This window comes from Gambusia affinis, linkage group LG05 (genome assembly GCF_019740435.1).
Source record: "Gambusia affinis linkage group LG05, SWU_Gaff_1.0, whole genome shotgun sequence".
NCBI lineage: Eukaryota > Metazoa > Chordata > Actinopteri > Cyprinodontiformes > Poeciliidae > Gambusia > Gambusia affinis.
The window spans coordinates 7459402-7486463 of NC_057872.1; the positions used below are offsets into that span (position 1 = coordinate 7459402).

At 40.8% G+C, this 27062-nt stretch overlaps 1 protein-coding gene across 3 annotated transcripts in view; it reads right to left on the reverse strand.

Moving 5' to 3' along the window:
* Nucleotides 1-1693: 1693 nt before the first annotated feature.
* The window catches only part of LOC122831512 (zinc finger protein 236-like), a 54914-nt gene continuing 29545 nt past the window's right edge, over nt 1694-27062 (reverse strand). For 2 of the 3 annotated variants that reach the window (XM_044117740.1, XM_044117739.1), the window contains exons 20-32: nt 26098-26392; nt 24533-24636; nt 23603-24046; nt 21946-22082; nt 18728-18956; nt 18483-18638; nt 16929-17087; nt 14976-15133; nt 13495-13623; nt 13060-13254; nt 11623-11752; nt 9123-9296; nt 1694-2589 (exon numbers count right to left, since the gene is read on the reverse strand). In XM_044117740.1, coding sequence (XP_043973675.1) covers nt 2459-2589; nt 9123-9296; nt 11623-11752; nt 13060-13254; nt 13495-13623; nt 14976-15133; nt 16929-17087; nt 18483-18638; nt 18728-18956; nt 21946-22082; nt 23603-24046; nt 24533-24636; nt 26098-26392 — 2441 coding nt within the window. In that variant the 3' untranslated portion in view covers nt 1694-2458. The remainder of the gene's footprint in view (nt 2590-9122; nt 9297-11622; nt 11753-13059; nt 13255-13494; nt 13624-14975; nt 15134-16928; nt 17088-18482; nt 18639-18727; nt 18957-21945; nt 22083-23602; nt 24047-24532; nt 24637-26097; nt 26393-27062) is intronic. The other variant, XM_044117741.1, reaches the window with a different exon arrangement.

Below are 27062 nucleotides of genomic sequence, written 5' to 3' on the forward strand. Positions count from 1 at the left end.
GGAATGTTTCGTGGTAAAATCACATGATTCACATGAATATCACATGTGAAAACGTGATTTTTTGTGTGATTTTCACATGTGATCACATGTGGAAATGTGTGATTCACATGTGAATCACATGTGATTTTCATGGGATTGTTTTGTAAGGGAAGCTTAGTGACCGACACACTGAGAAAAAGCAGATGACTTGGAGACAGAGAAACTTTACTCAGTCAGAACCACAGCAGTGGTTCTAGCTTAACCAAACTAGATACTTAACCAAACTAGATAGCTAGAACCACTACATTAAGAGGGAAGATGCTGGCTTACAATAGGTTATTTATTCACGCAAACTTTTGAGAGCCATATGGACAAAACACACCGACAGTGAGTTCTTTAGCATGTTGTTTTCCAGTGTTTATGTGTTTGTAATTTATGAAGTGCTTTGGGAAAGGTATTTACATTCGCTGAACAAACTTAAATGCACATATAATAGGATTTTTATGTGACAGGCCAACACACACCAGTAAAACTATAAAGTGGAAGACAAACTTTGTTTTCAAAGGTTTGAAAAAAAAAAAAAACTCAAAAAAAGTATGATGTGTATTTATTTGTATTCAGCCTCTGAATCAATACTTAGAAACACGTTTCTCTGAAAATACTTATTTTCTCCCTCACAGACTCAAATGTTTTTTGCTGCCTCTGGCAGGGTTTTCCTCCAGGATCACCCTGTATTGGGCTCCATCCATCTTTCAATCAATTCTGGCACCACCATGCGTCATGGTGGCGGTGGGTGGCGGTGTGTTCAGGGCCTTACAGGTTACGTTTGGCCTCTCTGTCCAGATCACCTTCTTCTTTACTGTGTTCCCAAAATGGCTTCTGTAGAACTACAAAACAGTTCTTAACGATTTTTTTCAGCAATGTTTTTTATTTGTGCCACTCACCCAAAAAGATCACAAATCTGACCCTTTTTCTCTCTCTTTTTTTTTTTTTTTTAAAAAAGACCAACAAATAGTTTTTCCCACCTGATGTGTGAATTTCCACAGCTGCTGCTCCATAGTTGGCTTCTTCTTTGATCCATGCTTTACTTACCCGGCCTGCAGGTTAAGGTGGTCCGCCGTGTCTCTGTACAGAGTTTCTGCACGTTTCACCAACTCAAATTTCAGACCATCGTGAATGGTATAAAAAACCTATATCGCCACAGAAGCGTACAAACGTCATCCAAAAAAGCTAGCTAGCCAGCTAACAAAGGTATGTTAGCAGGGATTTACTGGCAGCCTCAACTGCCTTGAATCACAGAAAGCAGCAAAGATCTGTAATCGTAAAGATCCTGTGATTATTGTCATGGGTCATACAAAAAAAGACATTGAATATGTGAGAGTAAATAGATATTTGAGACTTGTGATTGGAAACTTACTTAAAATTAATTCATATTAAGATGCATGAATTTTATTGCTTTATGACCCAACCCCTGCTTTAGACTTTCTCCCTGTCTTATCTGCTATGCTCATTCTTCATGTTGCTGCTTGTTCTCCAATATTCTTTGCCACAGCTCTGGGGCCTTTACAGAACAGCTGTATTTATTTAGAACTGGACTTAATTGATGGCTGGGTTTCACTTCGGTCTGTAATGACTCAGCACAATCATTATGGAGCTGGCTTGTGGTCTTGTTTGACATTTTGCCACATTTTTCTTTCCTTTACCGCAAAAAGAACAAGTTACATTTATAGAAAATGTCCTTTAATTTGTTTTCTATTTTAAAGTCACCAATAGAAAATAAAACTACAAAAAAACAACTAAGGAGTACCATCTTGTCTTTACTTGATAATATGCTAAAATTACATTTATGCAAACAATCCGCTTTTTCACAGTATTTTTCAGAAAATATACGCCTTCTAGCTACAGTATTTACAACGCTGCTACGGTAAATAAGTTGCCGATGTCGGTCCAAACGACACAGCAGCAAACACAATCACGACATCGCCGAGAGGTCGACCTCCTTCTTCGAACGAGCTGAAAATGACATCACTTCCAGGCGTGGTATTTACAGTATAAACATGTCAGCAAAAGTGACAAATATTTCATAAACCAGTGGTAACCGGTCGGCCGTGACGGCGAATGCGGTTTGCCTCCCGTCTCTCTGTTACATCGGTACTGAAGGGAGAGGACTCCGTTTCTCTGGGGGGCTGTTCTCGTCTGCTGAGCGCCGATCTCTCTCTGGGAAGCCCTGGCTGATTGAGCCACACCTCTTCCGATGATAATCAGAGAGCAGCCAAACAGATAAAAGTCACTCATCCCTTGCTGGGAAGCGGGAGAGGCGCGCGCTCCCTTCACTTCTCCGCTAATTGTGATAAAGCAGCAAGAAGCCGCCCTTCTAAATGGAACTTAATTAAAAAGTCAGAAATGTTTTTTTTCTTTTTGTTTTTCCTCCCCAGCTAGACGTTCGGCAAACTTTTGCTGCGAGACTCTGCGAGCGCAGTCAGGGGAACACGGTGTGCCAGTCTCCGGTGGGTTCCGGAACCACTTCCAGGTCCAACTCGGGAGATACTTCCACCCGAGGCGCCGGCTCGTCCACGCCAAGGGACACGTCTTGTAATTGACCTGTAGTGGCTGAAAGAAAAAAAATAAAATAAAAAATCAGAGTACATTTGCATGACAGTTCCAGTAAAATAGTTCCCTGGGGAAAACAAAAACCAAAAAAAAAGGAGCGGAAGAGAATCTGGTTAAGACTCATCGGCAGAGCAGCACTGGCAGCTCTCAGTCTGAAAGTGATTTGCTCGAGGCTGTCATGCAAATGAGACCACGTGTCAAAAAGCAATCTTCCTCTCCTTGCTGAAACATTTGTTTTAATATTTCACATTCGTCCTTTTTTTTTTTTTTAACACAAAGAGCGCAGAGCGCCCCACTCCAACCAGATGATGGATGCGAAACGACCTCGTTTGTACGTTGCAAATACGGCGGGAATCGTTCGACTTAAAATCAGTTTAGGATAAAATGACAGTTTGGCTCGGGGTCGAGAGGTTCAGACGGCGCCTCTGTGATAATGCGGGGGCCACACTCTGAGTTGAGTCTCACAGCGGGGAGTCGCTTTTGTCGTCTCTTTGTGGTGCATCGGAAACTCTCCAAAACTCACAATTTGGCAATGTTTCTGGAGCATGAGAGAGAGAGAGAATAACAGAAACAAACAGAAAAACACGAGTGCGAGAAAAAGCGATAACTCCAAACAGACACATGATTACAAAAGAGTCCTGTGGCTCTGAAGGGCATTCCCTGGTTTTTCAAAGCCTTTCCAAGGTTTTCTTGGCTGCTTTGTTCAACCACGTCAATGAACGTCCCATTTAAAAAAAAAAAAGAAATTATCTATTTGTTTTGGTTGATTTTCTTTTTCTGGTTTAATACAAAAGGAGACTAAATTACACTGAAACCACAGCATAGACTGAAAACTATGTTTCTGACGTATTTATCTTTGTCCAAGCTCAACAACCACTTTGTTGATTTGCGTCGCTGAAACCGTTGAAACGGCTCCTTCAATTTGGACAATCGGCTCTCGCGCTCGGTTATTTTAACCTGAGTGCAAATGAAATCAACTCTTTCAACATGCAGCGAGATAGAGCGAGCTTTGGGAATTTGAAGCACTAATACGTTAATTCCCTTTGCAGTCGACAAACACTTACGCCTCCATAATTTTGGTCAGAGTGCATGACGTGTTTATGCACAGCGTTGAAACGTGCGTGTGTGTGTGTGTGTGTGTGTGTGCGCCCAGCAGAGCCGAATCAAATATTTCACATTTGCTTTACTGTAGTTTATTCACGTGTTCTTCGTAGTTCTCTAGACGCATGAAACCAAAGTCAAACTGAGTTTTTGTGCACATAATCCTGATTCCACACAGCAAAAATGTCAGTGATAAAATCTTAGGTGTAGCGTTAAATACAAAGTGTGTTTTTCCACACCGCACAGATTTAAAATAACACTGCCAATGACAAAAGTCACATCTGCCTTCTGCCATATTTGTGTTGTTGTTGAGTGTTAACAGGCTGGTGTTGCTTAAGCCACGTCTTCGTGTTATGGTGCGTTCACGCCAAACACGTTTTGAGCGTCAGGTACGTCTGGTTTACATTCAAAGTCTATGTGGAGGCGCGTTGACGGCCCGTTGAGGCGAAACTTGAACCGTTTGGAGTGTCAGACGCGTCGAGCTCATCCAACACGTCCGACGCTTCAGAGTGCGTCCCACTTTGTGTGTATTTAAAAAGCCACCATTGCAAACTGCTAATGTCAAGCCTGTAAGAGGATGTGGGATTTTCTCTTTTTTAATTTAATTAGTTGCTCGTTACCTCGAGAAAGATGTGCATTTTGTGTGAGATTACCCAAAACGATCCACGTTCTTAATTCAACATAAATACCAAATGTCTTAAATAGGCAAACAGGCACAGCGGCGCAGTTGGTAGCACTGTTGCCTTGCCGCAAGAAGGTCCCGGGTTCAATTCCCGGCCTGCGTGTGGCGATAGCATGTTTTCCCTGGGCCTGTCCGGGTTCTCTTCGGTACTCCGGCTTCCTCCCACAGTCCAGAAACGTGACCGTCAGGTTGATTGTTCCCCCTAAATTCTCCTTTTAATGCCAAAACCACTGTAATGTTAAGGAGACTCCCGGTATTGTTGAATATTAAACAATGTCTGGTGTTAATTTAAAAAGAAAAAGGCTGTCAATCTTTCAACACTTTAACACCAGCCAGTGTGGAGTTAAAACAACACCAGTATTTTTACTGTGCATAAAGCTGATTCTGTGTGAAATAAAAAAGTCGCACTGATTGCGCTGATTAGTAAGAACCCTTCCGTTTTCTAACCAAAGCACAAGATAATCCAGCTTCTACAGAGAACCCAGCATGGCAAGTTCTGAACTGTATTTCTGCAGCGACTCCCGGAGAGCCATTTTACTGAAAGCAGTGGGGTGCAGGATGCTCCAAGCCTCAGAGAACAACTACAGCAAACTCATCTTTTTTTTTCTTTTTGTTCAAGAAAGTTGTTCAGCAAAGACTTCAGTGTAAATGCATCCATTAAAGCCTTTGCTTTAATTCCAACGAAACATGTGGAGAAACGATGTCTTTATTGTTCCTCCTGTGAAAGTGGAGTTAAAACTCGCCTCGGCTGGAGAAGCCTGACTGCGTTTTCCACGGCGAGAAATCGGGCCATTTTGAAAGGATTTTGATGGAGCGTCATTTGAAGGTCAGGCTTTTATTCGCAAAGTTGGGGGATTGATTTAAGCAATAATACTTTTTTTTTTTTTTGCATTTTCAGATTTTAACTTGCTGTCGCTAGTTTGTTGTAATTGGAAGCTAAACAAATCAATTGTTGGATGAAAGACAAAAGACGACCTGTTTGTAATTTGAGACCAAAAATTTGGCTAGCAGCGATAATTAGTTTTATTTAAAAAAAAAAAAACCTCAGCTAAAGATGTTTTGGATTTTAGCTGCCTTTGAGCTTAAGCTTTTTTTTTTTACTGGTTTAAATCCTAAGATTTTACTTCAACCTACAAATCCATCAACTTATTGGGAAAAAAGGTAGTTTGACGGAGGTCAAAGTTCAAATCATTTGTAACTTGTCATGTTTGTCGAAATTGAGACCCGTCCAAACAGAAAAGGCAACTATATGCTTCAATTTTCACCGAAAAAGAAAAAAAGAAAAAAAGAAGTTCATCTTACAGCATTCGCACTGCATTTTCACAGGAAACGCCAATTTTTCTAGTTTCATTAAGTGTTCAGGCGACCCGGAAAGTTGTCCGAGGAAAACAAAGCGAACACTAAAGGTAGTCGAAGGAAAAAAGCTTCAACAAACAAGAGTGAAAATGCTCCGTGGAAGTACTATCAGGAGAAATCAACAGAGACGGGAACGGGCCGAGACAGTGGCAGAGTCTCCCGTGTGCATTCTGACGGGTCGCAATGTGTGATTCACACGCCACGCTTTGTAGAGAACAAACAAAATTAAAGCTCCAAGTGAAGTCACATCGGCTTCGCTTCACAGCGGGGAAAAAAAAAGAAAAGGCATCTGAAAGAAGAAAGCCACCACTCCCTCTGGGAAACTGAGAGAAGAGTAAGGTGAGTAAGGGGGCTGCGTTGCTTCATCAGACATGCGGCGCCTTAAATCCAAACAGGAATCAAAAAGAGCCAAAGAAAGAGATCCATGCAAATCAAGGTGGTGTGGCATGAAACATCAGCAGTGACAGATCTCCTCCGTCTGCGACTCTGAACAAGACGGATCACGATTAAAGGACGAGATGAAAACAAAGGATTGTAATCAACGAGCTGCTTTTGTTAAGCCCTAAATTTCCCACATCCACACGCAGGGAACACGGCTGGAATTGGAAAATGTTTTGACATCTTGGAGAGGCCCAGCCAGCGTCTCTGAGGTGAACCTGATAGAGAATCTGAAGAGTGGAGTGGTGGCTCAAAGACAAAAAAAAAAAAAAATCCAAAATACGCGCGGAAACATGCAAACAGCTATTTATTGCTGTGATGCCAATGCAGATTTTCCCGTTGAGAAAGGTTAAAGTCATTTTAAGCATGTCAAAAAAGACTTCAGCCTTCCTGTTAGCTTCTGAAGGTGTTGTTTGTTTGCAGTCTGAAAGCTAACTTTGAGCCGTCTTCACTCAGTAACAGACTCCAGTATAAGCTGTGCTGTTGATCACCGATTAGGGCCAATCAAGACAATCTGGATTTAGATGTTGCGTTGTAAGCTTTTCATTTTGCATTGCGGCTTCATGTTGTTGAATTGTGAGGTTTTTGTAGTTGTGTTGCAGCTTCGTGTTGTTGCGTTGTGGCTTTTGTCTCTATTTTTTGTCCAGGATCCGTTTCAGTGTTGTTGCAGGAGCAGGATCATCTCTCCCATGAACTTTCTCAACTGTTGCATTTAGGCTAACAGGACTGTAGCATCTGCTAAAATGCTAAACTGCTCTTCAGATGATGTGCTTTGTATTATTGCACTTATTTTTCTTTTTATATACATATATTTGCATCATATCTAGAATAATTTTTCAATTAATCTGTTGAGTAATCTCAAAGGGACAACATTTTGTTTTGTTGTGAACAATCTCCTATCCAATGAAATAACAACTTGCTGAAGTGAAAGTGATGGAAGTCGGTGCAGAGAGAAGCCAGGCAGAAAGATATGAGGAAACTGAGGAAGTTAGCTGTCAAAGTCTGTCAGAGTCAAGCTGTGAGAAGCTTCAAGGGAGAAACGTGCAGATCTCAGTAAGAATGACACAACTCAACGTACTTTAAGGGCTTTGAAACAGATCAGTGGAAAATGTGTGGAACATTTTAGACACAAAGTGAAATGCAAAAGGGGGGTAGAAAAAAGCAGAAGGTTTGCCAATTATTACTGGAACTTCGGTACATTATCGCTTGATAATGCACAGGTCGCACCAAAACAAAACAAACTCCTGATTTTTAAGAACGTAGTAAATGTTCTCCGAGTCAAATCTCTCTCTCATTCTGAAATTTAGCAAATTGAAAATATTTCATCGATTCAAACTGACCAAACGGTAAAAGTCTGAGTTACGTCTTTTTTCATGAGGTGTACCCAAACATCTGGCTACAAATGTTTCTTTTTAATACAAAAAAAAAAAAAAGAAGCAAGATTTGGTTATCCTAAGTAAGGGTGCGCAACATAAACAATATATGCAAATTATCACAACAATCTAAAATCATCATCTCAGCATTTATTCCTATGTATCTAACTTGCTGTGTGCACAGAGGCTCCTTTAGTGAGGTTCCTCTCACTGGGTTGTTCAACTCATAGGTTTAAAAACTCCTTAGTCCCACAGGCCATTAGGCTTTATAATGCTGCTATTTGTGGGAGGGGGAAGGGAGGGTAACTAGTATTTTAACATATTTAAGCTCTTTTATTTGACCTCTTTTAGTAGTAATGTATTTACGATATTCTTGTACCGTTTATGGATGTCTCCAGCTGTGCGATTGTAATGCTGTGTGGACGTGAATTAATGTGTGATATACGATAATGGCTTTTTTTTTAACAAACCTTCCGGATACACCGTACTATATTTGCTTTAAACTTAAATAACTATTTTCCCCAACAAAACGTGGCATGTTTTTATTAGTCTTGTCTTTAAATCTCCGGGTCTGATGAGGGAGGGAAAAGTGTGGTGAACATTTTTTTATAAAATGCTCAAACATGTGGTCATTATGTATTTTTATACGTTTTTACCCAACTTTGATACTGCTAAATTCTTTATCACCAACATTTCAAGTGTTAAGTGCGTGCCATCCTGCATGACCCTGCCCTCCATGCCTAAAAAAAAAAATTTTAATCACGGAGGAAGACAATAATTCATGCATTAAAGGTTTAACGGGTTAGAGGCACAAGAGCTTTCCTCAAGGCAACGTTGTTTACCTCCCTGCAAGTTCCCCTGGGAAAGTGTGTGGGAAAATTGAAAACAGCGTCTTCTAATCCTTGAGGAGTCTGGCCCCTTGTTATCGGTGTCACTTTAAACAACCGCAGCTCTAACTTGACATTTTTGAATCGTCCGCACTGTACTCCGCCCGGCGCCCCTGAGCGAAGCACTTTGTCAAGCTACTTTAAAAACAGGACGTATATCTCCGCGCCGCTCTACGCCACCAGTCATCTTCAATTTGCGCCATGGCCGAATGCTCGCATGAGATCAATAATCATGCGTATGCGGGTTAACAAAAGGTCACCCGCAGCCTTAATCTTAATTGTTGCGCTGTCAGGAGAAGGTAAACAGAAAAATAAAAAATTAATCATGTCTTGGCAGAAGAGGAGGCTTAACATGAGCAGTGGGTGAACCTGTCTGTCAGCAGAATGTCCCGGCTCTGTGATTTATAGAAACCTCGAGATAGCGCCATTGAAATCGCTTCTAAGAGGAGGGGGTGGTTCGCAGAGAGCGCTTTTTTCCCCCCACTCTGTCGTCTGAAAGGGCTCAAAGGACCCGTCTGGTTTTCAGTGTAAACAGGGATGAATATTAGAGAACTGTGGCCGCAGGACAAACAAACAGATACAAGCTTTGCGGCAGATGAAAAGGCGCCCTGAAAAACTCTGGACCCGAGCAAACAAAAAGAAAACAAAGGGACAATGTTTGCGTTTTCTATCGCCGTTGCTCATTCAGCTGCTCACCGTATCCGTGGGATCTCTTCATGTGGTGTTTCATGTTGCTCTTCTGCGTGAAGCTGATGCTGCACACCTCGCACTTAAAGGGCTTCTTTCCCGTATGTTTGACCATGTGGACCTGCAGAGCGCTCTTCTGGTTGAAGGCCTTGTCGCACTGGCTGCACTTAAAGGGCCGCTCACCTGCAACGGACGCGCAGACACCAGATGAATAAGCATCGTCGCTGTCAGAGATGATCAAGCATGTTTTTAACGGTGAGTGCTAATTTACTTGGTTGTTTTGTGAACTTTCAGTTGAATAAAGTTTGTCTGTGTCCAAGTTTTGTTTAATGACTGCTCAGAGTTCTTCAAGCAGATGGAATGTATTCAGAAAAATTAATTGAGGAGAAACTAAATGCGCTGAATGTTTTTGAAGTTAGCAAATTAATAGCTACACAAATTAGCTATTAATGCTAACAGCTAATCTGGCTTCCCCTCAAAACATTAGCTCTGCTAACCTGTTAACAGCTAATTTATTTAGCACTTTTGCTGACTTTAGTGAACTTAGCTTCTCTTAAATTATCTTTTTGGGATAATTTCTAAAGTGCTAATTTACTTGGTTGTTTTTCTTTTAAATCTTTTTTAAAACCAGAATTTACCGTACCAAAATAAAACATGGAGAGTAGAGAACAAGATGTAAATACAAATACAATATCTAAGGGCATTCTAGGACCATGTCAAAATTTATTTGGTGCTTAAGTTCGGATAAAATTTAAATTCAAGTTAGCTCTTTAATGTTAGCTTGCGCCAAATACCTTGTTGTTGTAGTGCTTTAGTGTTGGCGCGACTAGGTTTTTAGTTGCCGGTGGCCAACTCTGCACTTTTCCAACATATCCAGCAGCTCCTAATTCAACCATTCAGCTGCTCTGTCTTAGAAAGTAACGACACAAACTGCGTTATTTCCAATGAGCTGAATAATCCACCTGTGTTATTATTTTTAAAAGCGCACAAGTTTTCAATCATGTACAAAAGGAAAAAAAATGTTGGGAACATTATTATTAATATATTTAGTTCACTGCTAATAAATGTCTGAACTACCAGCCATCATCCACCCACAAATTAAACCAGTTTTGTACTCTCTTACATGAGTCAAAATGGCTCTGTGCAATTTCTTTATACAAATTAACTACAGCATAAATGAGATGATTATCCAGGATCACCTGAGTCACACTCTCTTTTCGAGCACCCTCAGACAACAAGGTGAAGGTCTTCTTCAGATTTGTAATTACATGTTTACCACTCAGACTCTTAGATCAGGTTCGCAGTGTCTAAAAATGATTTATCTTGAGCATGATCAAAACTGAACACAACAGCGCCGCAGAATCTGCCTGGTGAGAAAGCAGACTCCGTCAGAAGAGACGAAGGTACAAATGAAGTCTTTATTGCTTGGTGTCGTCGGGGAACGAGACAGAGATCAATCTGTCCTGACCACAAAGCTCTGAACTCCATCACTGTCTCCAGAAGAATCTGGGGCATTTGGGATTTTGTTAGACACCAAAACGTAACTAAGATTTTTGCTATGAAAAGCATGGGAATTAGAGCTTAATCAAAATATTTTCCAGAACAAATAATAATAATAAAAAATGTAATCACTTTAAAATGCCTGTCATTAAATCCTGGATTCATTAAAGCCTTTACTGTGTCTTTACCTCGAATTCAATAAGCCCCATTGAAAAGGTGGAAATGCTCATTAAATAGGCTATTTAGCTAATAAATCATTTAGCTTTTGATAAGCCGGACAATAATGTTACTTCAAAGGCTGCTGCTGCAGCAAATTACCGAGAGTTAATCTTTAATTTTAAATAAATCACACGCTAATTAACTTGCTGCCTAAACAGCAAGGCAGTTGTTTGAAATGTTCTAAGTTTGAAATATGTTTTTAGAGGCACAATAAATACACTGGAAGCGGAGCGACTAAAAATGAAACCATAGCCAGATTGTTTCCTTGGTCTTTCACACTAAACAAATAATTGGAATTATTTCAAATAAGTAATTTCCCCCCCATTTTGTAAAGTTCAACTAAACTTTAATGGCCATTCTGTTTTGCAGAAAAGCTCAAGTTTATAAACTTCAATGTTTTAAGCCTAATAGTTTTCTGCACTGGATTTCTTATGACATTTCCCCACACCCATACATATTCTTAATCCATGTAGGTGAATATGACGTTGTACTCATAAAAGCCTGAACCCTTCTGGAAAGCTACAGGAGCTTTATGAACATTTTTCTAGATGTACATTTTGAAGGTCAGACTCTGATGTTGGACCACAAAGCTTATAAGGGCGCAAATCTCTACGCTTAGAAGGTCTTCTGTCAGGCTGAACTCTGAAGACCAGTACAGATGTTTCACACTCCTTACTTAAGTTGTACACTGGTCCCTTGAAACAGCAAGGGACCTTGCTTGAATACATTTGGCTTTACAGTGAATTTTATAGCCCTACATGATGAAAAATAAACTTCAACTTCCTCCCACCTGTGTGTGTTCGGTTGTGTCTCTCCAGCTGGCTGCGCTTTGCAAACGCCTTCGCACAAGACGTACAGTTGAAGACTCTGGGCTTCTGGGAGCTGGGTGAAGGGCCCGGCTGGTGCACTCGCTCATGTTCCTGCAGACCAAATTATGAACGCATAAAATATGTACCTGCAAAACTGTGTTTAAACTGTCAAAATAGCAAATCTTATTGGATGATAAACTGTCCCAGTAATTATTGCATGTAACTGTTTTAAGGTATTTTCAAGTAGTATATTGATAGAAGCATTATCTCTCAAACATTATAATGAATGAACTCTAATTTTGTGAAGAACACTTAACACTGGAACTGGGAGATATTTTAAATTTCCAAAAATAAATAAAATGAAAAATAAAATGCAAACAAAAACCACTTGGAAACCAAACCATAAATGAAATGGATTCTGATGTATCTAAACAAAACTGCCCTTCAAAAACTATGAATCACCAGAATAGAAATTGTACATTGAAATTGTAATTGCTTATTGTGACTGGCTTCTGTCTTTAAGCTAGAAATAGATAAAAAGCGGTGCTTATAAAGAAATTAAGAAAAATTGGTTTTTGGGACTGAACTTTTTTTATTCCTGGCCCCAAAAAGAGAAAGATTTATCAGAGACCGCATCCAGAATTTAAAACTGGGAAGGATGGAACGACTGCCTGCAGCAAAATATCATGACGCTGAGTCAAGATAATGTGAAACTGAGCAAGCTGTTACTGCTACCATATAAAGACTGTAAACAATTGTCACACTGGGACAGAAGCGTCATCAATCTTGCAGAAAAGACCTCAGAAAAATGAAGCCGTTTCCAAAAACCTTACGGTACATCCAAAGAAATTCAATATCTTGGAACCCGTGCCTGTGGGACATTTGAGTGCCTGATATGATCTATCACAGAGAAATGGTTTAATACGCGCCACTCATTTTTCAGGCCGCTGATATTCCCAAAATCCATCTCCTGCCGCCTGCTCGCGCAGAAAATGACCAAGGTAAAAAGGGCTTAGTCACTGACCGTGACATTCACCTAATCCCAGCCCCGTTGGTCATAGTGAGAAATCAGTGCAGCTCCAATTGCTGGGGCGCATTTACAAAAGGCAAAAAGAAAAACCTGTTGCTCTGTGGCCTTTGCGTAACAAAAGTGACACGTGGGAGGGAGAGGGCCTGAACTTTAAGCTGCGTCCTCCTCCTTCCACCCTCACATGTCCCTTCAGCGTTTTCACCACCGAGGAAACACTCTGGTTGGTGGAAATAAAATGCCACATGTGCTCAATGTTTTGTCATCAGGAGAGACATCTTCAGAGTCGGAACAATCCTTCAACACTGCTTCCGCGTCTTTGCATTGTCGTCGCCGTTAAATGAAAGACACGCTCGACTGTAAGCAGCCGATTGTGCGTCGCAGTTCTGACCTTGAGGTGTGTCGCTCGCTTGAAAGCCTTTTTGCAGACGCCGCAGACGTGGCAGCGGTCCTTGCCGTGAGCCTGTTTGCAGTGCCGCCGCAGCGCGTTGGCGTTCTCGCACAGCTGGTTGCAGTAATAACACTGGTTCCTGCTTTCCATGTCCAACTGGGAGTCTTTCCCACCTTTTCCCCCATCAGCAGGACTCTGGATTTATAACAGAGTGCATTACAGTTTACATTTCATCACTGCATTGGGAAATTCTCCAAAATGATCCGCTCTCATCGAATCGTCGTTGAAGGTTTTGTTGGTGCTGATGACATTCGTGTTGTGATTTTCTACAGTTTGGAGCTAAATTCCTTAAATTTAATCAAGTGTTATGCAATTTAATGAAACTGAACGCATTTAGGTATTTCCTCATATTGTACGCGGGACAACAATACTTACAAAATATCCATTGTCAGATGCCCCATTCGTGGATTGGGAATGGTGGCTGACCAGTAAGACCTGCTGGCTTGAATTGGCCGATTGTCCCGGTATACCAGTCTCATTTAGTACCCCAGGAAAAGTCTGACCCTAAATGTGGAAAAGACAGTCGTGTAAAGCATCTGACTAAAAAAAAACAACATGTCTTCATAGAAATGGTTGAATCTTGCTCAGATTTTAAATTCACCAACAATTAGATACAGGATCAATTCAATCCAAAATCACAATCGGACCTGATAGTGATGTAATTTCTGGATCGGGTATCATTCTTCGGCCATTGAGCCAGACTGACGACTGGCAATGGCTGCTCCACTAACAGCACTAATGACTAATAAAAGTCCCTAAAAGGCCTCGGACACCCCAATCCAATAACCCCGACATTCTCTGGCCAACAAGGTTGAGCATTCCTTCACCGGCTGGAGGTTATAACGTCTCAGTCTGACAGGAAGAAGCTACCAAAGGCAAGGGAGACTGAAAAGTTCTCCGCTGGATTGTTAAGGGACAGAGTTTCATCTTTATCAGAAGAAATCACAGCAACATCCTTTCCTGTATGGGCACAAAGTGGAAGGAGTTTGAAAGCTGGTGCACAGACTCTCACACCATCTTCTAACAAGGAAGTGACCCAGAAAGAACATTCATTTCAGAACAGGTTTGGCTCTCGTCCCACTGAATATCAGTGTTTTGGTGAGAGCCGACATCCGTTTCCATCCACAGTAAAAGCCTTCACTGCCCCTTGCTTCCTGTTTCTTTGTCTTCGGTTTCTCTACTGGTCATGGTTCATCCCGAAGGACAGCAGTTTTGGCGTTTGGGATTCTTCTGGAGGAAGCACACGACACTGGTTCAAAGTCAAATTCAGGAAACAGAAAAGCTGTGTGTGGGACCTTGCTACTGTTTGAGAATCTTGTTTTCCTTTTGAACCTTTGAAGGAAGCTGACCTTAGATCAGTTCCTTCAAAACAACCTCGCTGCTTGTTCTGCCCTCAGCTAAGGGACTTGAAGAAATCCATGCCCTTTCTGAGTTAATCACAACTAAGCTTCTGAGAAGATCATGCATAGTGAGACACTCGCTCAGGCTAATCAGAGAACCGGCATTATATTCATAAGCTCCAGTTCAGATTCAGCAGCTCTAATGCAAGCAATAATGTAAATACATGCATCAAAGAATCATTCTGATGCAAATCATGTGATCAGTTTGCAAATGGAGATGCGGGAGAAGATTTGGACACAAATTACAGCAGAATAACAAAGTGTTTGTATTACTCTGGTTACGTCATACCCAAGAGCAAAACCAACACTTAACTTTCAAGAAAAATCCTTTTAGATCAGAAAATACCGACATCTGCAGATGTTTAAATTCAGATATTTGGATTCAATCAAAACCCAGGAACCCTGGAAGAGCACATCTCTACAAATACACACAAGTACGGTTCGTGTTCCTTTCACCTGTGCACTGAGGTTTAGAGTGACACCGTCCAGCATGCCCTGAGCGTCTGTGAGGGTCAGGGTGACGGTGCCGTCGCTGGCCACACCCCCTGGTGACATCACCAAGCTCTTGGATGCAGCAGTATGGGACAAAGTGGTGCTGGGAGCCAAACTGGTTACTGGAAGAAATGGCACAGAGGGGAAAATGAGCGACTCAATTACCATCGCATGTGAAAACAGAGTTCAGATGACAAATGTTGCACTGCAGTAACAGCTTCAAAGTGGTTTGGGGCATGATGACTAATTTTGTACATTTTCTTTGATAGTATTTGTAACACACCTTAAGCTCCGTCAGACTCAATGCAGCTGTAAGGATTATTTTTTTAAATATTTATATGGCGTGGGATCTAAACTATATGACATTTCTGGGGTCCGTCTGTAGCTCTTGGCATCACACTCAGTGTGGCTCTCTACTGTCTTAATCACATAGCGTCAAGCTTTCTGGTGTTGATTGAAAGCAGCTTCGTATGGGATGGCAACAGAAGTGCGCCAGCGTCAAAGACAAAAGTCGTCCAGCCGAGACATTTGGACGTACCCTTATGGACATAAAAGGCTAGCTAGCTAGCCTTTTATGTTGCCAGCTAGCATTATCGTCCACCCTTACCCTTTCTAGCTAGCAAAAGTAAAGGGGCTAATCTGTATTTTTTGGCTTGAATTTGCAAATTAACCTTTCCCTTCTAATTTACAGGTTTGTACTAATTCATGTTGTTCTGTCGCATAAATTCAAATAGGATTCAGTGAATGTGTGTGGCTGCAATGTGAAAACTGTCAAAGGTAAGGTAATTTTATTTATAGAGGACGTTTCCAGCAACAAGGCAATTCAAAGTGCCATTCAAAGCGGGCAAATGGCTTCGTAAGGCTCTGCATTTACAACATCCTATCTTCCTTTTGCTCGACTTGGCTATTATAGATAACAGCTTATGCAACCAGAAGGGTTCCAAAAAAGAGAGATAATTTTATTGTTTCAGACTTAATCCTCCATGTTAAAACTGTAACATTTACAAAATGTTAGCAACAGTGTGGGCCGAGCGTTGGACATGTTGCGGTAAGAGGTTTTTTTGTTGTTGTTTTTTTTTTGTAATGACAGAAAATATCTGGCCATTTTGCTCTTATGTCCTCACCCTGTCAATAATTCAGGCTCTTCTGCTGCTTTTGTCTCTAACCAAAAGGTGCTAAATTGCTCTGGTCAGAGGAGCCCCTGTCATTTTTCCACTGTGTTTTGAACTGAATAAATAAGCCTGGAACAGAACTGTTCCCCGGTCACAGAGCTGGCAGAACCATATTTGCATACAGAGCGATAACACGGCTTCCGACTAATCAACAAAAGACGAGATACTCTCAGTGTCTGGGGGGAGTTTTTTTTTTTCCCCCACTTGAGTTGGTAGAGGAAGGCAATTGATAAAGAGAGATATTAGCATAGAAATTTGATTACATCTTTAGGTGACAAGCAAATCAGGCAAATGTAAGATGGCAATCTCAATCAATTTCCCCTACAGTAACGCCCGCAAAACCTTTATTTCCTCCCTTCACAGCTGTCACCACTTTATATTTTCTTTACAAATTTAATTAAAACCAATTCAGCTTAAAAAATCCTTTTAGATCAGAAAATACCGACATCTGCAGATGTTTAAATTCAGATATTTGGACTGAATCAAAACCCAGAAACCCTGGAAACACACATTACTGAAGGTTGAGTTTATTCAGTTTAACTCAAATTCAAAAATACTTTATTGACACCAGAGAGAAATTAAGTGTTGCTGTGACTCATATTGTCGTCTGAATTGATTGTTCCAAACATATCTGGAGGGCATTGAATCTCTCATAAGGTGGCGCTGCTCAAAGAATATCCTAGCACAAAGTTTGACACGTACTCTAAAGTCTTTATTATTATTATTTTTATTAAAAAGAGCTTACCTGCCATCCCAGTGTTGGCTGGGCTCTGAGGTAGAAGGTGGTCGTTGGTGATGGTCATGGTTGCGCTGGTGGGTTGGCTGCTGAGTGGCGAGGCCAGCCTGATGCTGCCGTTCATCTCTGCGCCGTTGGAGCTGCCGTGCTGGGGGAGCAGATCTTGACCTGCCAAGATATTTGGGAAAATACTGCAATTGGAAATTATTGTTATATAATTCTGAACAAAGACAGCTTTAGGTGTTTGCTCTGCATCCACGCTTAGGTCCAAATTAAAACCATTTAATGTACATATATTTATTCCAAACGGTGGGGCAACATTTTGTTTCTTGCACTGCTGTCTTTAGTTTCAAACTATGGGACGTAGTGATTTTTTTTTTTTTTTTTTTTTTTTGCATCACTTCACAAAAGTATTGGATTTCTTCACTACAAAAACAGCATTGCTTTGCGGTACATTAGCAAATGTTAAATTGCTAATGGTCATGTGATACCAAACGTCAATTTAAAACTGCTGTGTGTCAGGGATGGACATTTAATGTATTGTTTATCATGCATCATGCACTATTTTGATCCATCGCTGTCATGATAAGTTTCAGTTAACGGTAAATAAAAAACTAAACTTGCCGTACGATCAGAAATGTGGTTTTTGGTATGTGCTCCATTGTTCGTTCCAAAAAAGTATCTTTAATTATCAGTTCATTTGAAAATGTGATTAAATACAGTTTCTCTGTGGAGGTTAGTGATACAAATGGCCCCTTTTTTTTTTTTAATGAACGACATCGTGAACAAGCCTATTTCAAAGGATTTTCAAAAACAATATTTGTGTTTGTGGCACTCTGAATGCTGTCAAACAGTTTACCATAATACAGCTTAACCTGATTTTCTTTCTGTTTCTTTGCTTTTAGGGAAAAAAAACATGCATTATGCAAATCAAGAGAAAATGGAATATGTTAATTATAAATCATTAATTTATTGATTATTCCTAGCAATAGTTCACACTAATCAGAAAACAGAATTTTCCCTAAACTCTTCTGTCTTCCTTAAAGAAAACACACGGCAAAAAGGATGAAGATGAAACATCTGAGTTTGAAAGATTAGAGTCACGCAAAAATAAATCAGAAGGCTGAAGAAGAGACGCTCAATAGCGGCCGCAGGATATGATTCATCTCATTCAAGGAGATTCTATCTTCACAAAGAGGGAACAGAGGCAGATGTTTTCACTTCATTGATAGAAGATATACACCTCCAGGTAAGAGAAAGCCAGTGAAGAACATCAAAGATGACAAGAGGAGGAGGGGGGAAAAAAACAGCTCAAAACTCCATTTCTGTTGCTCTTTATTCAATTCTGGGAAGCAAATACCATCGAAAAGACAAGACTGAGGTTTATTCTCTCATTTCCCACCAGTGTGTTTTGGCTGAGAAAAGAAATGCAAACAAAAACAAAACAAAGAAAAAACACACTCTGTATGGAATGTTTTTGGGGTTTTTTTGTTTGCCTATTATTTTTGTCTGCAGCAGATTTAGCTGGTGAGAACTAGCGACCCCGCGGCTAACGGCTCATACCTGATATGGTGAGCGTGGCCGCCGAGGCCTGAGCCTGGACCTGAGCTAGAGCCTGCGTGAGGCTGGAGTTGTTGATGGTCAGAGTGATCTCCTGGCCGCTGCTGGCTCCTGCCACGAGCCCAGCGTTGCTCATGACGTGGTTCAGGTCCTGGGGGCCTACACGAAGCACGTTCAAGCACAGATTGTCACTCAGCTCAAAAAAGAAACAACATACAATTAGATTTTTTTTTTTTTCTGGTTTTTACCCGCGACGTCCTGCTCAGGCAGTCCGGCCATAGAGACCTGGGGAGAGGAGATGGTGGGCGGCTGCATGGACAGGCTGGTCAGAGGGTGGATGACGACGTTGGCAGACACCGAAGGGTCGGAGGTCGACATGAGCTGGTTGGCGGAGTGGGAGACCAGGCTGGTGTCGACGCTCAGGGGATGAGAGAGCAGGCCCTGCTGTAAGGTCTGCTGGAGCAGGGCGGGGTCGATCTGCGTGGGAAACCAGCACCTCTCGTTACCGGGGGTAACAACCACTGCAGCCTTCGCAGTCTTTCGAATTCTACTGGGATTTCGCGATTTCCTACAAAATTTGATTTGAAATGTTCCTGCTTCTGTTGGTCTCAGCACTAAATGATTCATTTTTGTCAGAAGTAAGCCATTTTTTTTGTTTCTGGGATTATTCTTTAGCACCTTTAAGTTTTAACAGTCATTGATTGAGTAATCAGAGTTTATCTACATTAACAGCGAGTATCGCTTTCCCGCCCATTTCAAAAAAATGTGAATAAAATACATTAAAGTTTGTAATAGCCATTTACCTCAATTTATGACTTTGATCACCTTGTGTGACAAAATTAAGACCTTATACTTTAAATGGAAACAATTACTAAATTTTAATCCAGAGTCGGTCCATATGGTGGAAAATTTGCATGAACATCAACTATCTTAAGCAGTAAGATAGTTGATGCTCGGACCCGCTGTTCCGTTACAGCAACATGTCTTTACACACAGTCTTTGTCTTCATCCCCTGTTCTGTAGAAGCTACAATTCAGGGACGGTTTAAAGAAAAAAAGAAAACTTTTAAATAATTTTGTTAAATCGGCAAATATCTGAGACAGCTAAAGAATTCAATCTCAAGACCTTTTTCCACTAAAGCCATGTGCTTTACCCTTCAAAGTCACTGAAGAATCAGATGTGAGTCTATATATATATTAACAGCTAAAAGTGACATGTAGCTACGTGTTGGAGGGTTTTATACCCAGAAACAAATCACACATCGGAAATAGAATGTACCACCTTGTCTTATTATCGGCAACCTGCAGTGTTTGATCCAGCTGCAGGGTGGGTACATTTAAGTGTAAATAAAGCGTGAGCACATGTTTCTTTTTCAGGTTTTTTCCTTTTTTGTAGATTTTTAACAACAGCCGGAGAAAGACAGACGCATAACCTTGCTCCTCTTGTGCACGGCTTTAAAAACGTGTATTTGGAGCACAAAATGAGTCATGCCTAATGGTCTTTTTTAGCATTTGAATTCTAAGTGAAGGATCAATAAAAATTACGTCAATGACTCAGGCACAAACCGGAGCGCTTTTTTGTCTCCTTTGTATAAAGGGAAGTACGGGAAGGGGTTGTGACGCACCAAGCTACGTTAGGACTCTTAATAGGCTAAATGATTTTTGAGAGGATTAAGAGTAATAAATATATTAAAAAAACACCCTTTAGAAAGAAACAAATATATTGCAATGTAGAATTTCAATTATTTGTAATCAGCTATAAAAAGCTGCAGGAAGTGGCGAGCCATAACACGAGGGAGCATCCTGAAAGGTCACAACTCCAAGAAAGTTTAAAGGTGATTTGAAAAGACTAAACCAACAATTTGGACCTATTTCAGCACAAGAAATATATCATACAATTTACTTTATCTCTTAAAAAAAAACACAAAACAAAAAAACAAAACATGAATATGTATAACGTTGTTTTTATCAGTTATTTACGCTTTAAGTATCTGTTTGGGTAAAGCTTTTGGTTCCCATCTTCACTGTGAACCAAATCTTCTTTCCTACTTGTGAAAACATCCAATAGTAGGTTTAAATGTTTTAAACTGCCGCATGAGACGGTGAATAACCACCGCCATAAAACAAACCAGACTCAAAAATCAAAGCATTAGACGATCGTTTGTTGGAATTACAACATAAAACAAGATAAAGAAAGTTTCCTTGATTTCAATCTTGAGCCTGTTTCCAGGTAGAGCTCCATCGATCCGATACATTAATATCTGTATCGGTCCCGATATTGAAAAATAAATTATAGCTAGAGTATTGGTGACAATGTGCCTGATCCTTAAAGGAAGATCTATTCAGTCTAATTCTATGCTTTGTGCTCTGAGTGATGTCATGCTTTATTATTTATTTTACATCACATTCAGAAATACTTCCTGAATCGTTAGAAAGTTTTGTTCAAGGTTTTCTTTACAGATTTGACCAAGGTAGTCGACCTACTATTTGTGTCAGTTTCAGTTTCATTATTTATTTTACATTGGCTGTTATCCGCCTTGTTGCGCTGGCTGAACAGTTTGAAGCTGCTTTTACATGTTTGACCAAAACTTGTGAAGCTGCTGGTGTATTTAAGTGTGCTCTACTGGTGCAGAGCTAGCAAATACATTTGAAACTTTATGTGTTCAAAAATCTGATATCGGTATCAGAAGTGAAGAAAGTGAATCAGTGCATCCCGAAGACAAAGTTTCCACTTTTAGACCAACGAACGCAGCTAAAAAGTTTACTTTTCCGACGTGTCTGCTCAAGTCTCGTATTAATTCACAAGCACGTCCCTTCTGTCTGCTTCCAGTCGTCTGCCTTATCATCTTACGTCCCCCACATCATCCTCCGTGGTGGAATATAGAGGCATATTATGAAAACTTTGCTCGTGTCTAAATGTCTCGTAACCTCAAGAGTAAAACATTTGGCACCAACATCTCTCGCACAAAAACTCATTTGCTGCCTGCGGGGGAGGCAGCAATCCTTGTTTTTCTCAGTTTCGCTGCTTTTACGGCATCCACAGAATCGCAGAAGGTGGGATCTAATCCTCCTCCGCCGAAAACGAAAGTCTCAAAAATCCTTTCTGTTTAGTACATGAGGGTTTTTTTCCCCCCCAACTACCATTGAGGCGCATCAATATAAAAATACTGATCTCCTGCAGTGTATGAATCTGAATGGATTCCATTCCTGATGTGCAAGTGTTCTGTAAACAAAACAAAACTTTAATCACTTTCCTAAACTGACTGAACAAAACTCTTAGGGAGCACTTGTCACAAAAAAAAAACAACAAACAAACCCCAACATAAATAATCAAAATCACAGCAGAAGAGCAAGACTTTTCAAAACAAAACCTTTTTTTTACACAGAAGCTACACGTTCTACCAAAATACATTGCTACTGAGCAACACTTGTTTGCCTGTGGGACAGCAGATCACTGGGAGATTCACCTGGAGAGTGATGTTGCCCGTGTCGATGCCAGAAATCTGCACGTTGGGGCACACCAGGCTGGCCGGGGTCAGCTGGAGGTGGATGCCATCCAGCGTGGTCAGGCCGTCTGGGAGAGAAACGGTGAGGTCTCCCGCAGCTGGAACACGCACACAGGTACAACTTTACAAGGTGGGAAAGGTTTAAAGTGTGAAAGCCTGTTATCAAATTCAATCAATCAGATTTTATTCGTATGGCACATGTCAGCAGAAAGGCATTTCAAAGTGCTTTACATCATAAACACAAAAACACAAAGTCATGCAACATAGAATCAACAATGACACAAACACGACATTAAGTCAAGTGCCATCGTTAAATTCGTAATCGATTACATTTCTAATACAATCCTAAACAGGTGGGTTTTAAGTCAAGATTCAAAGGAAGTCAGTGTTTCAGCTGTTATACAGTTTTCTGGAAGTTTCTTCCAGATTTGTGGTGCATAGAAGCTGAATGCTGCTTCTCTTCATTTGGTTACTGAGGGGTCTGGAAGGTTGATACAGCAACAGCAGATCTTTAATGTATCGTGGCGCTAAGCCCTTCAGTGATTTATAAACTAACAACAGTATTTTAAAACACTATTCTCAGACTTCAAGCTTTTCTTTAGTTCCAAAGAGCTTTCGCTTAGTCAGACATGCATCCAAGCTGAGGACAAACATAACAAGGGATCTTTGAAGATTCTCTGATTAGATTTAGGCTGGAAACATTCAAAAGCTGTGCTGTGAATTGAAATGATAAGGCAAAGAAAGTGGCGCTCGGTGGTAAAACAACTTCGTCCTCCTGGGTTTGACTTATTAAAACGTGACATGAATCATATGGTCTGAGTAGCAGCACAGATGCTGCCATAAAACGTCCCACCAACAGAGAGATGATGACGATCTTTTTCAGGATTCCACCTACACTGCAACAACACACAATCTTACCAAGCATTTTTGGTCTAGTTTAATCTAGTGCAAATATCTTACTGCAATTCAAATAAGACAAAACTGACTTACAAGTAACTTTTCATCAATATTTCAGAGTTTGTTTTAAATCAATAATTCCTTAATATTGATTAAAATAAACATGGTTGAACTGATGACATGGGAAAATGTTTTGTTAAAAATGAAATAAAATATGCTAGTAGAACTATTATTTTTTTTAAGTATGAGCTTGTTTTAAGTTAATAATTCCTTAACATCAATGTTAGAAGTACTAGTTGCACTGAAAGATTTTGTTAATTTATAATATGGCAAAGATGTTAAGATATGTAAAATAAAATCTGCCAGTGGAACTATTATAATTTTTTTATATCAATATTACGCAATAATTGACTTAAAACAAACCTCTATATTTTGCTGAAAAGCTACTGGCAAGTTAGTTTAGTCTTTTTTCAAGTGTCCACGCAGCAACTTTAGAGCATTAATTATCTATTAATTATCTATCACAGAGTAGAGATGTACAATATAAAAGTAACTCTTCAGAATAATGCAACATATCGCCCCTAGCTAAGATGCTAAGCTTAAGTGGATAAAATCAATTCTTTTTAACAAATTCCACATTAAGTGCTTTATATCTGCTCTGCAAAGCATTTTCCTTCAACAAAATGCATTTCATTGTTCACTGGTTATCAACAACACCCACCTGACATAGAGGCTGGCAGGATGGCCTGGCTTACAAGGCCCGGCTGCAGCAGGTTCTGATCAAACTGCCCGCTCAAAACCTGACTGGCCGGAAGGTAAATGCTGGGGTCAGAGCTGGGCGCCTGCAGCAGACCCACAGGCTGAAGCGTCTCCGAAGCTGCCGGTTGCTGGCTCTGACCGGAGCCCCCCGTCTGCCTGGTTCCGGAGTCCTGGCTGTGTCTGGAGTGGCCGGCGGAGGCGGAGGAGCGCTTGGATTTGCGGCTGTCGCTGTTGGGCCGGAAGTGGCACTGGATGTGGGTTTTGCGGTGGCCCGAGGTTCTGAAGCGCAGTTCGCAGAAGGGACACTTGAAGGGCTTGGAGCCCGTGTGGAGGCGCATGTGCACCTTCAGGCTGCCCTTCGTGGAGAAGGAGGTGTTGCACATGTGGCAGCTGAACAGTTTCTGACCTGCCAAAATAACGCAAATCAAATCGCTGCTCAAAATCGAGTTTGCTTCTTTGAAATCAAACGTCTGTGAAAAGACTTCATTTTTCCTTCGTACTGCTCACCTTTTGTAAAAGTTGAAAATATTTCACAACTTGAAAATTACAAGAACAACCTTTGTTTTGGGAGTCTGCTGAAGACAATGGCTTCGGAACTGATGGATTTCTGCTTTTGACTTCAATTTAAATGCAATAGAATGAAATCCAAACACCAAGTACTGCCCAAAGGATGAAGTTATGCTCCTTCAGCTACTGATTAACATTAGAGAGTGAGTAAAACACATTGTGATAGTCAGGCCCATTTCTTTAAAACATTCTGTTACCGTTTGCAGTTGTTAACGATAATTCAGAAGTGGTTAGAATCAGCTTCAACCTTCCACTGCTGCATAATTATGTCTCATCATTTTCAATGCATTGTTCCCCTGCCACGTTCGCCTTACTGGTGTTTTACCTGTATGTGTTTTCACATGGCAATCAAGGGTTGATTTCACCGTAAAACTCTTCCCACATTCGTCACACTTGTAGGGTCTTTCACCTGTGTGGATCCTGATGTGTCTAAATAAGAAATCAGATTTAGTCACATGCAGAATAACTCGCTGACAGATACGTTTCAGATGTGCGAAAAAAGAAAAAAGAGATAATAGCGGGGGGGAAAAAAGAGCAGATATGAAAAAGAAGAAAAAAGTTATTACTAACTGCCAAGTCTCTGAGTCAAATGGAAATATAGGGAGAAATACGGCTCACTGTAGGATTTTTAAAGGAAAACAGCCTGAAGGCAAGTCTTGACAGAGGAATTTGGGATTTGTCCAAAAACATGAAACAGGAGCTTAAAGTTTTTCATTTTAGCACCAAAGTATTTTTGCGATAAGGATTAAGGATTATTTACCCACTTCTAAAATTGTTGAGAGATCTTCTAACAATATAATTGATAAAGTAGCTCGATTGATCAAAGAGAGCTAAAAAAAATCTTAGAAAAAAAACTAACAAAAAATCCCAGAAGTAAAAGCAAGTAAAAGACAACCGTTACAAAGCTGGTGTCTTTGCGAAACAATAACAGACATATGCATTGAAGCCATTTTAAATCAAATGTTCTGTTACTTTGATAACAACAGTGTATTGTAGAGGCACAATTTATTCCATTTAGTTTGTTTATTCATATAAATAAATGCTAGTTTAACAAAACAACTGTTGACGAGGTTTAAAACAACACTTTACTCCAACAAGGTGATTCCTCAAGAGCCTTAAAATGATTTGGCAAATGTTGAACACCTCTTTTCGGCCATGCCTGCATCTTATTCTAGATGGAAGTCAAGAGTTTGTGATAGACTTTGACCTTCTCCCTAAACCTGTATTGTAACTAATTTGGCTGTATGGAGCGGATTGTTGCTCGTTTGGAAAACTCAAGCTGATGTTCCAGCTTAAATTCCAGACTGGTACTTCAATATTTCCATATAACGTTATTTCCTGAAGCGCACCCGTCACTCCTGAAGCAAAACACCGACGCATCATGAAGCTGCCAACCCTTTCCCTGACACCTGGGTTTGATGTTTTTCCTTTGAACATAACTGCTTGTTATGACCAAACATTTACATTTAGCTGTAGTTATTCTGCCTGAAATGCCTCCAAAAGGTGTGGCATTTATTCCTGAGTACATGTAAAAATTACGTTGTGCTTTTGGAGAGAGAGTTTCATTCTATCAGTCTTTTAGCTAGCGTCAGTAACACTGCTTGCTTCCAAGGGGTTAATGATGCTAGCAGTTTCAGCTAGCATCTTGTCAAGGTCTTTTGCTGTTTGTTTTGGGGTTAAGACACACATTACACACCACAAACTGTCCATCTCTGAGATGGATCCGTCTTTCTTCCAATCGATGTGTTTGCCGGAATTCTCAAGGCATTTATACCTTGAAATTTGATTGAGGGTTAATAATTCTTACACTGAAGCATTGGAACGACCAGAAAAGCTTACGTCCTTTTGACTTTACAGGAAAATGCACAGAAACAGAGGTGTGACCTTTACCTGACGAGGTCACTGGGCTTCTTGAAGCTCTTTGGGCAGTAACTGCAGCAGTTGGCAAACTTGGGTTCGGTTTCCAGCTCCACCGCTTTGTCCTTGATCTCGCTGATGCGATCCCTCTCGGCCGCCGACTGGGCGAGGATCCGCTCCGACACCGAGGCCTCCTGTCCGGGATCCTTGGCCAGCTCGGCTGCCTGCTCCTCGGTGAAAGTGATGATCTCCAAACTCCTCCTTTTAGACGTTTTTTGATCTCCGTCCTCGTCGTCGTCTTCCCCATCTTGAGGCTCGAAATCTGTAACTGGCAGACGGGCGAACCGTCAGTACAACCTGAAGTTTGAACATGCCTACCCTTTACTTCAAGGTTCACCATTGTTTCTTTTCGGTGCAGAACAACACAAAAAAGGGTAAATGAGAGACAGATGGAGTGCAGCATCAATGGGAAGCTCTTTAGTCACGTGAACTGAACATAAATGAGTTGACTGGCACACATACTCCGCCGAGAACCGCATGAAAAGGGTTAAAAGTAGCTGCAAATATGGCTCCAAGCATCAAGTGTTCATTCACATCACATCATTTTATCTTTATTATTAATCCCACAGTTTCACACACACCGGTACGTTTTTCTACAGGTCAAAGCAGAGTTACGTGGTCAGCTTGGGCGTAATCTCACAGTGCAGCTGCCAACACTGGGAGACAGCTTTGGTAATTTGGATGACACCACGCACAGCTGAAGCTTAAAGATCTCATGTGGACTCACACACTTAGCCACACAGAGAGCATAATTCCCTCAGTGCATTTCTGAGAAAAGTCCACACAATCTTACGGGTTTTCTCAGTTGCTTCCGTGTATTTCTCAGAACAGATTTGAAATTCTCAAAACCGCTTGTTCAGTCTTCAATTGATCGTGTCACCTGGGCACATCGAGAACGCAGTTTCTTGTTTCTGATGAACAAAAGCAAAAGCAGATGC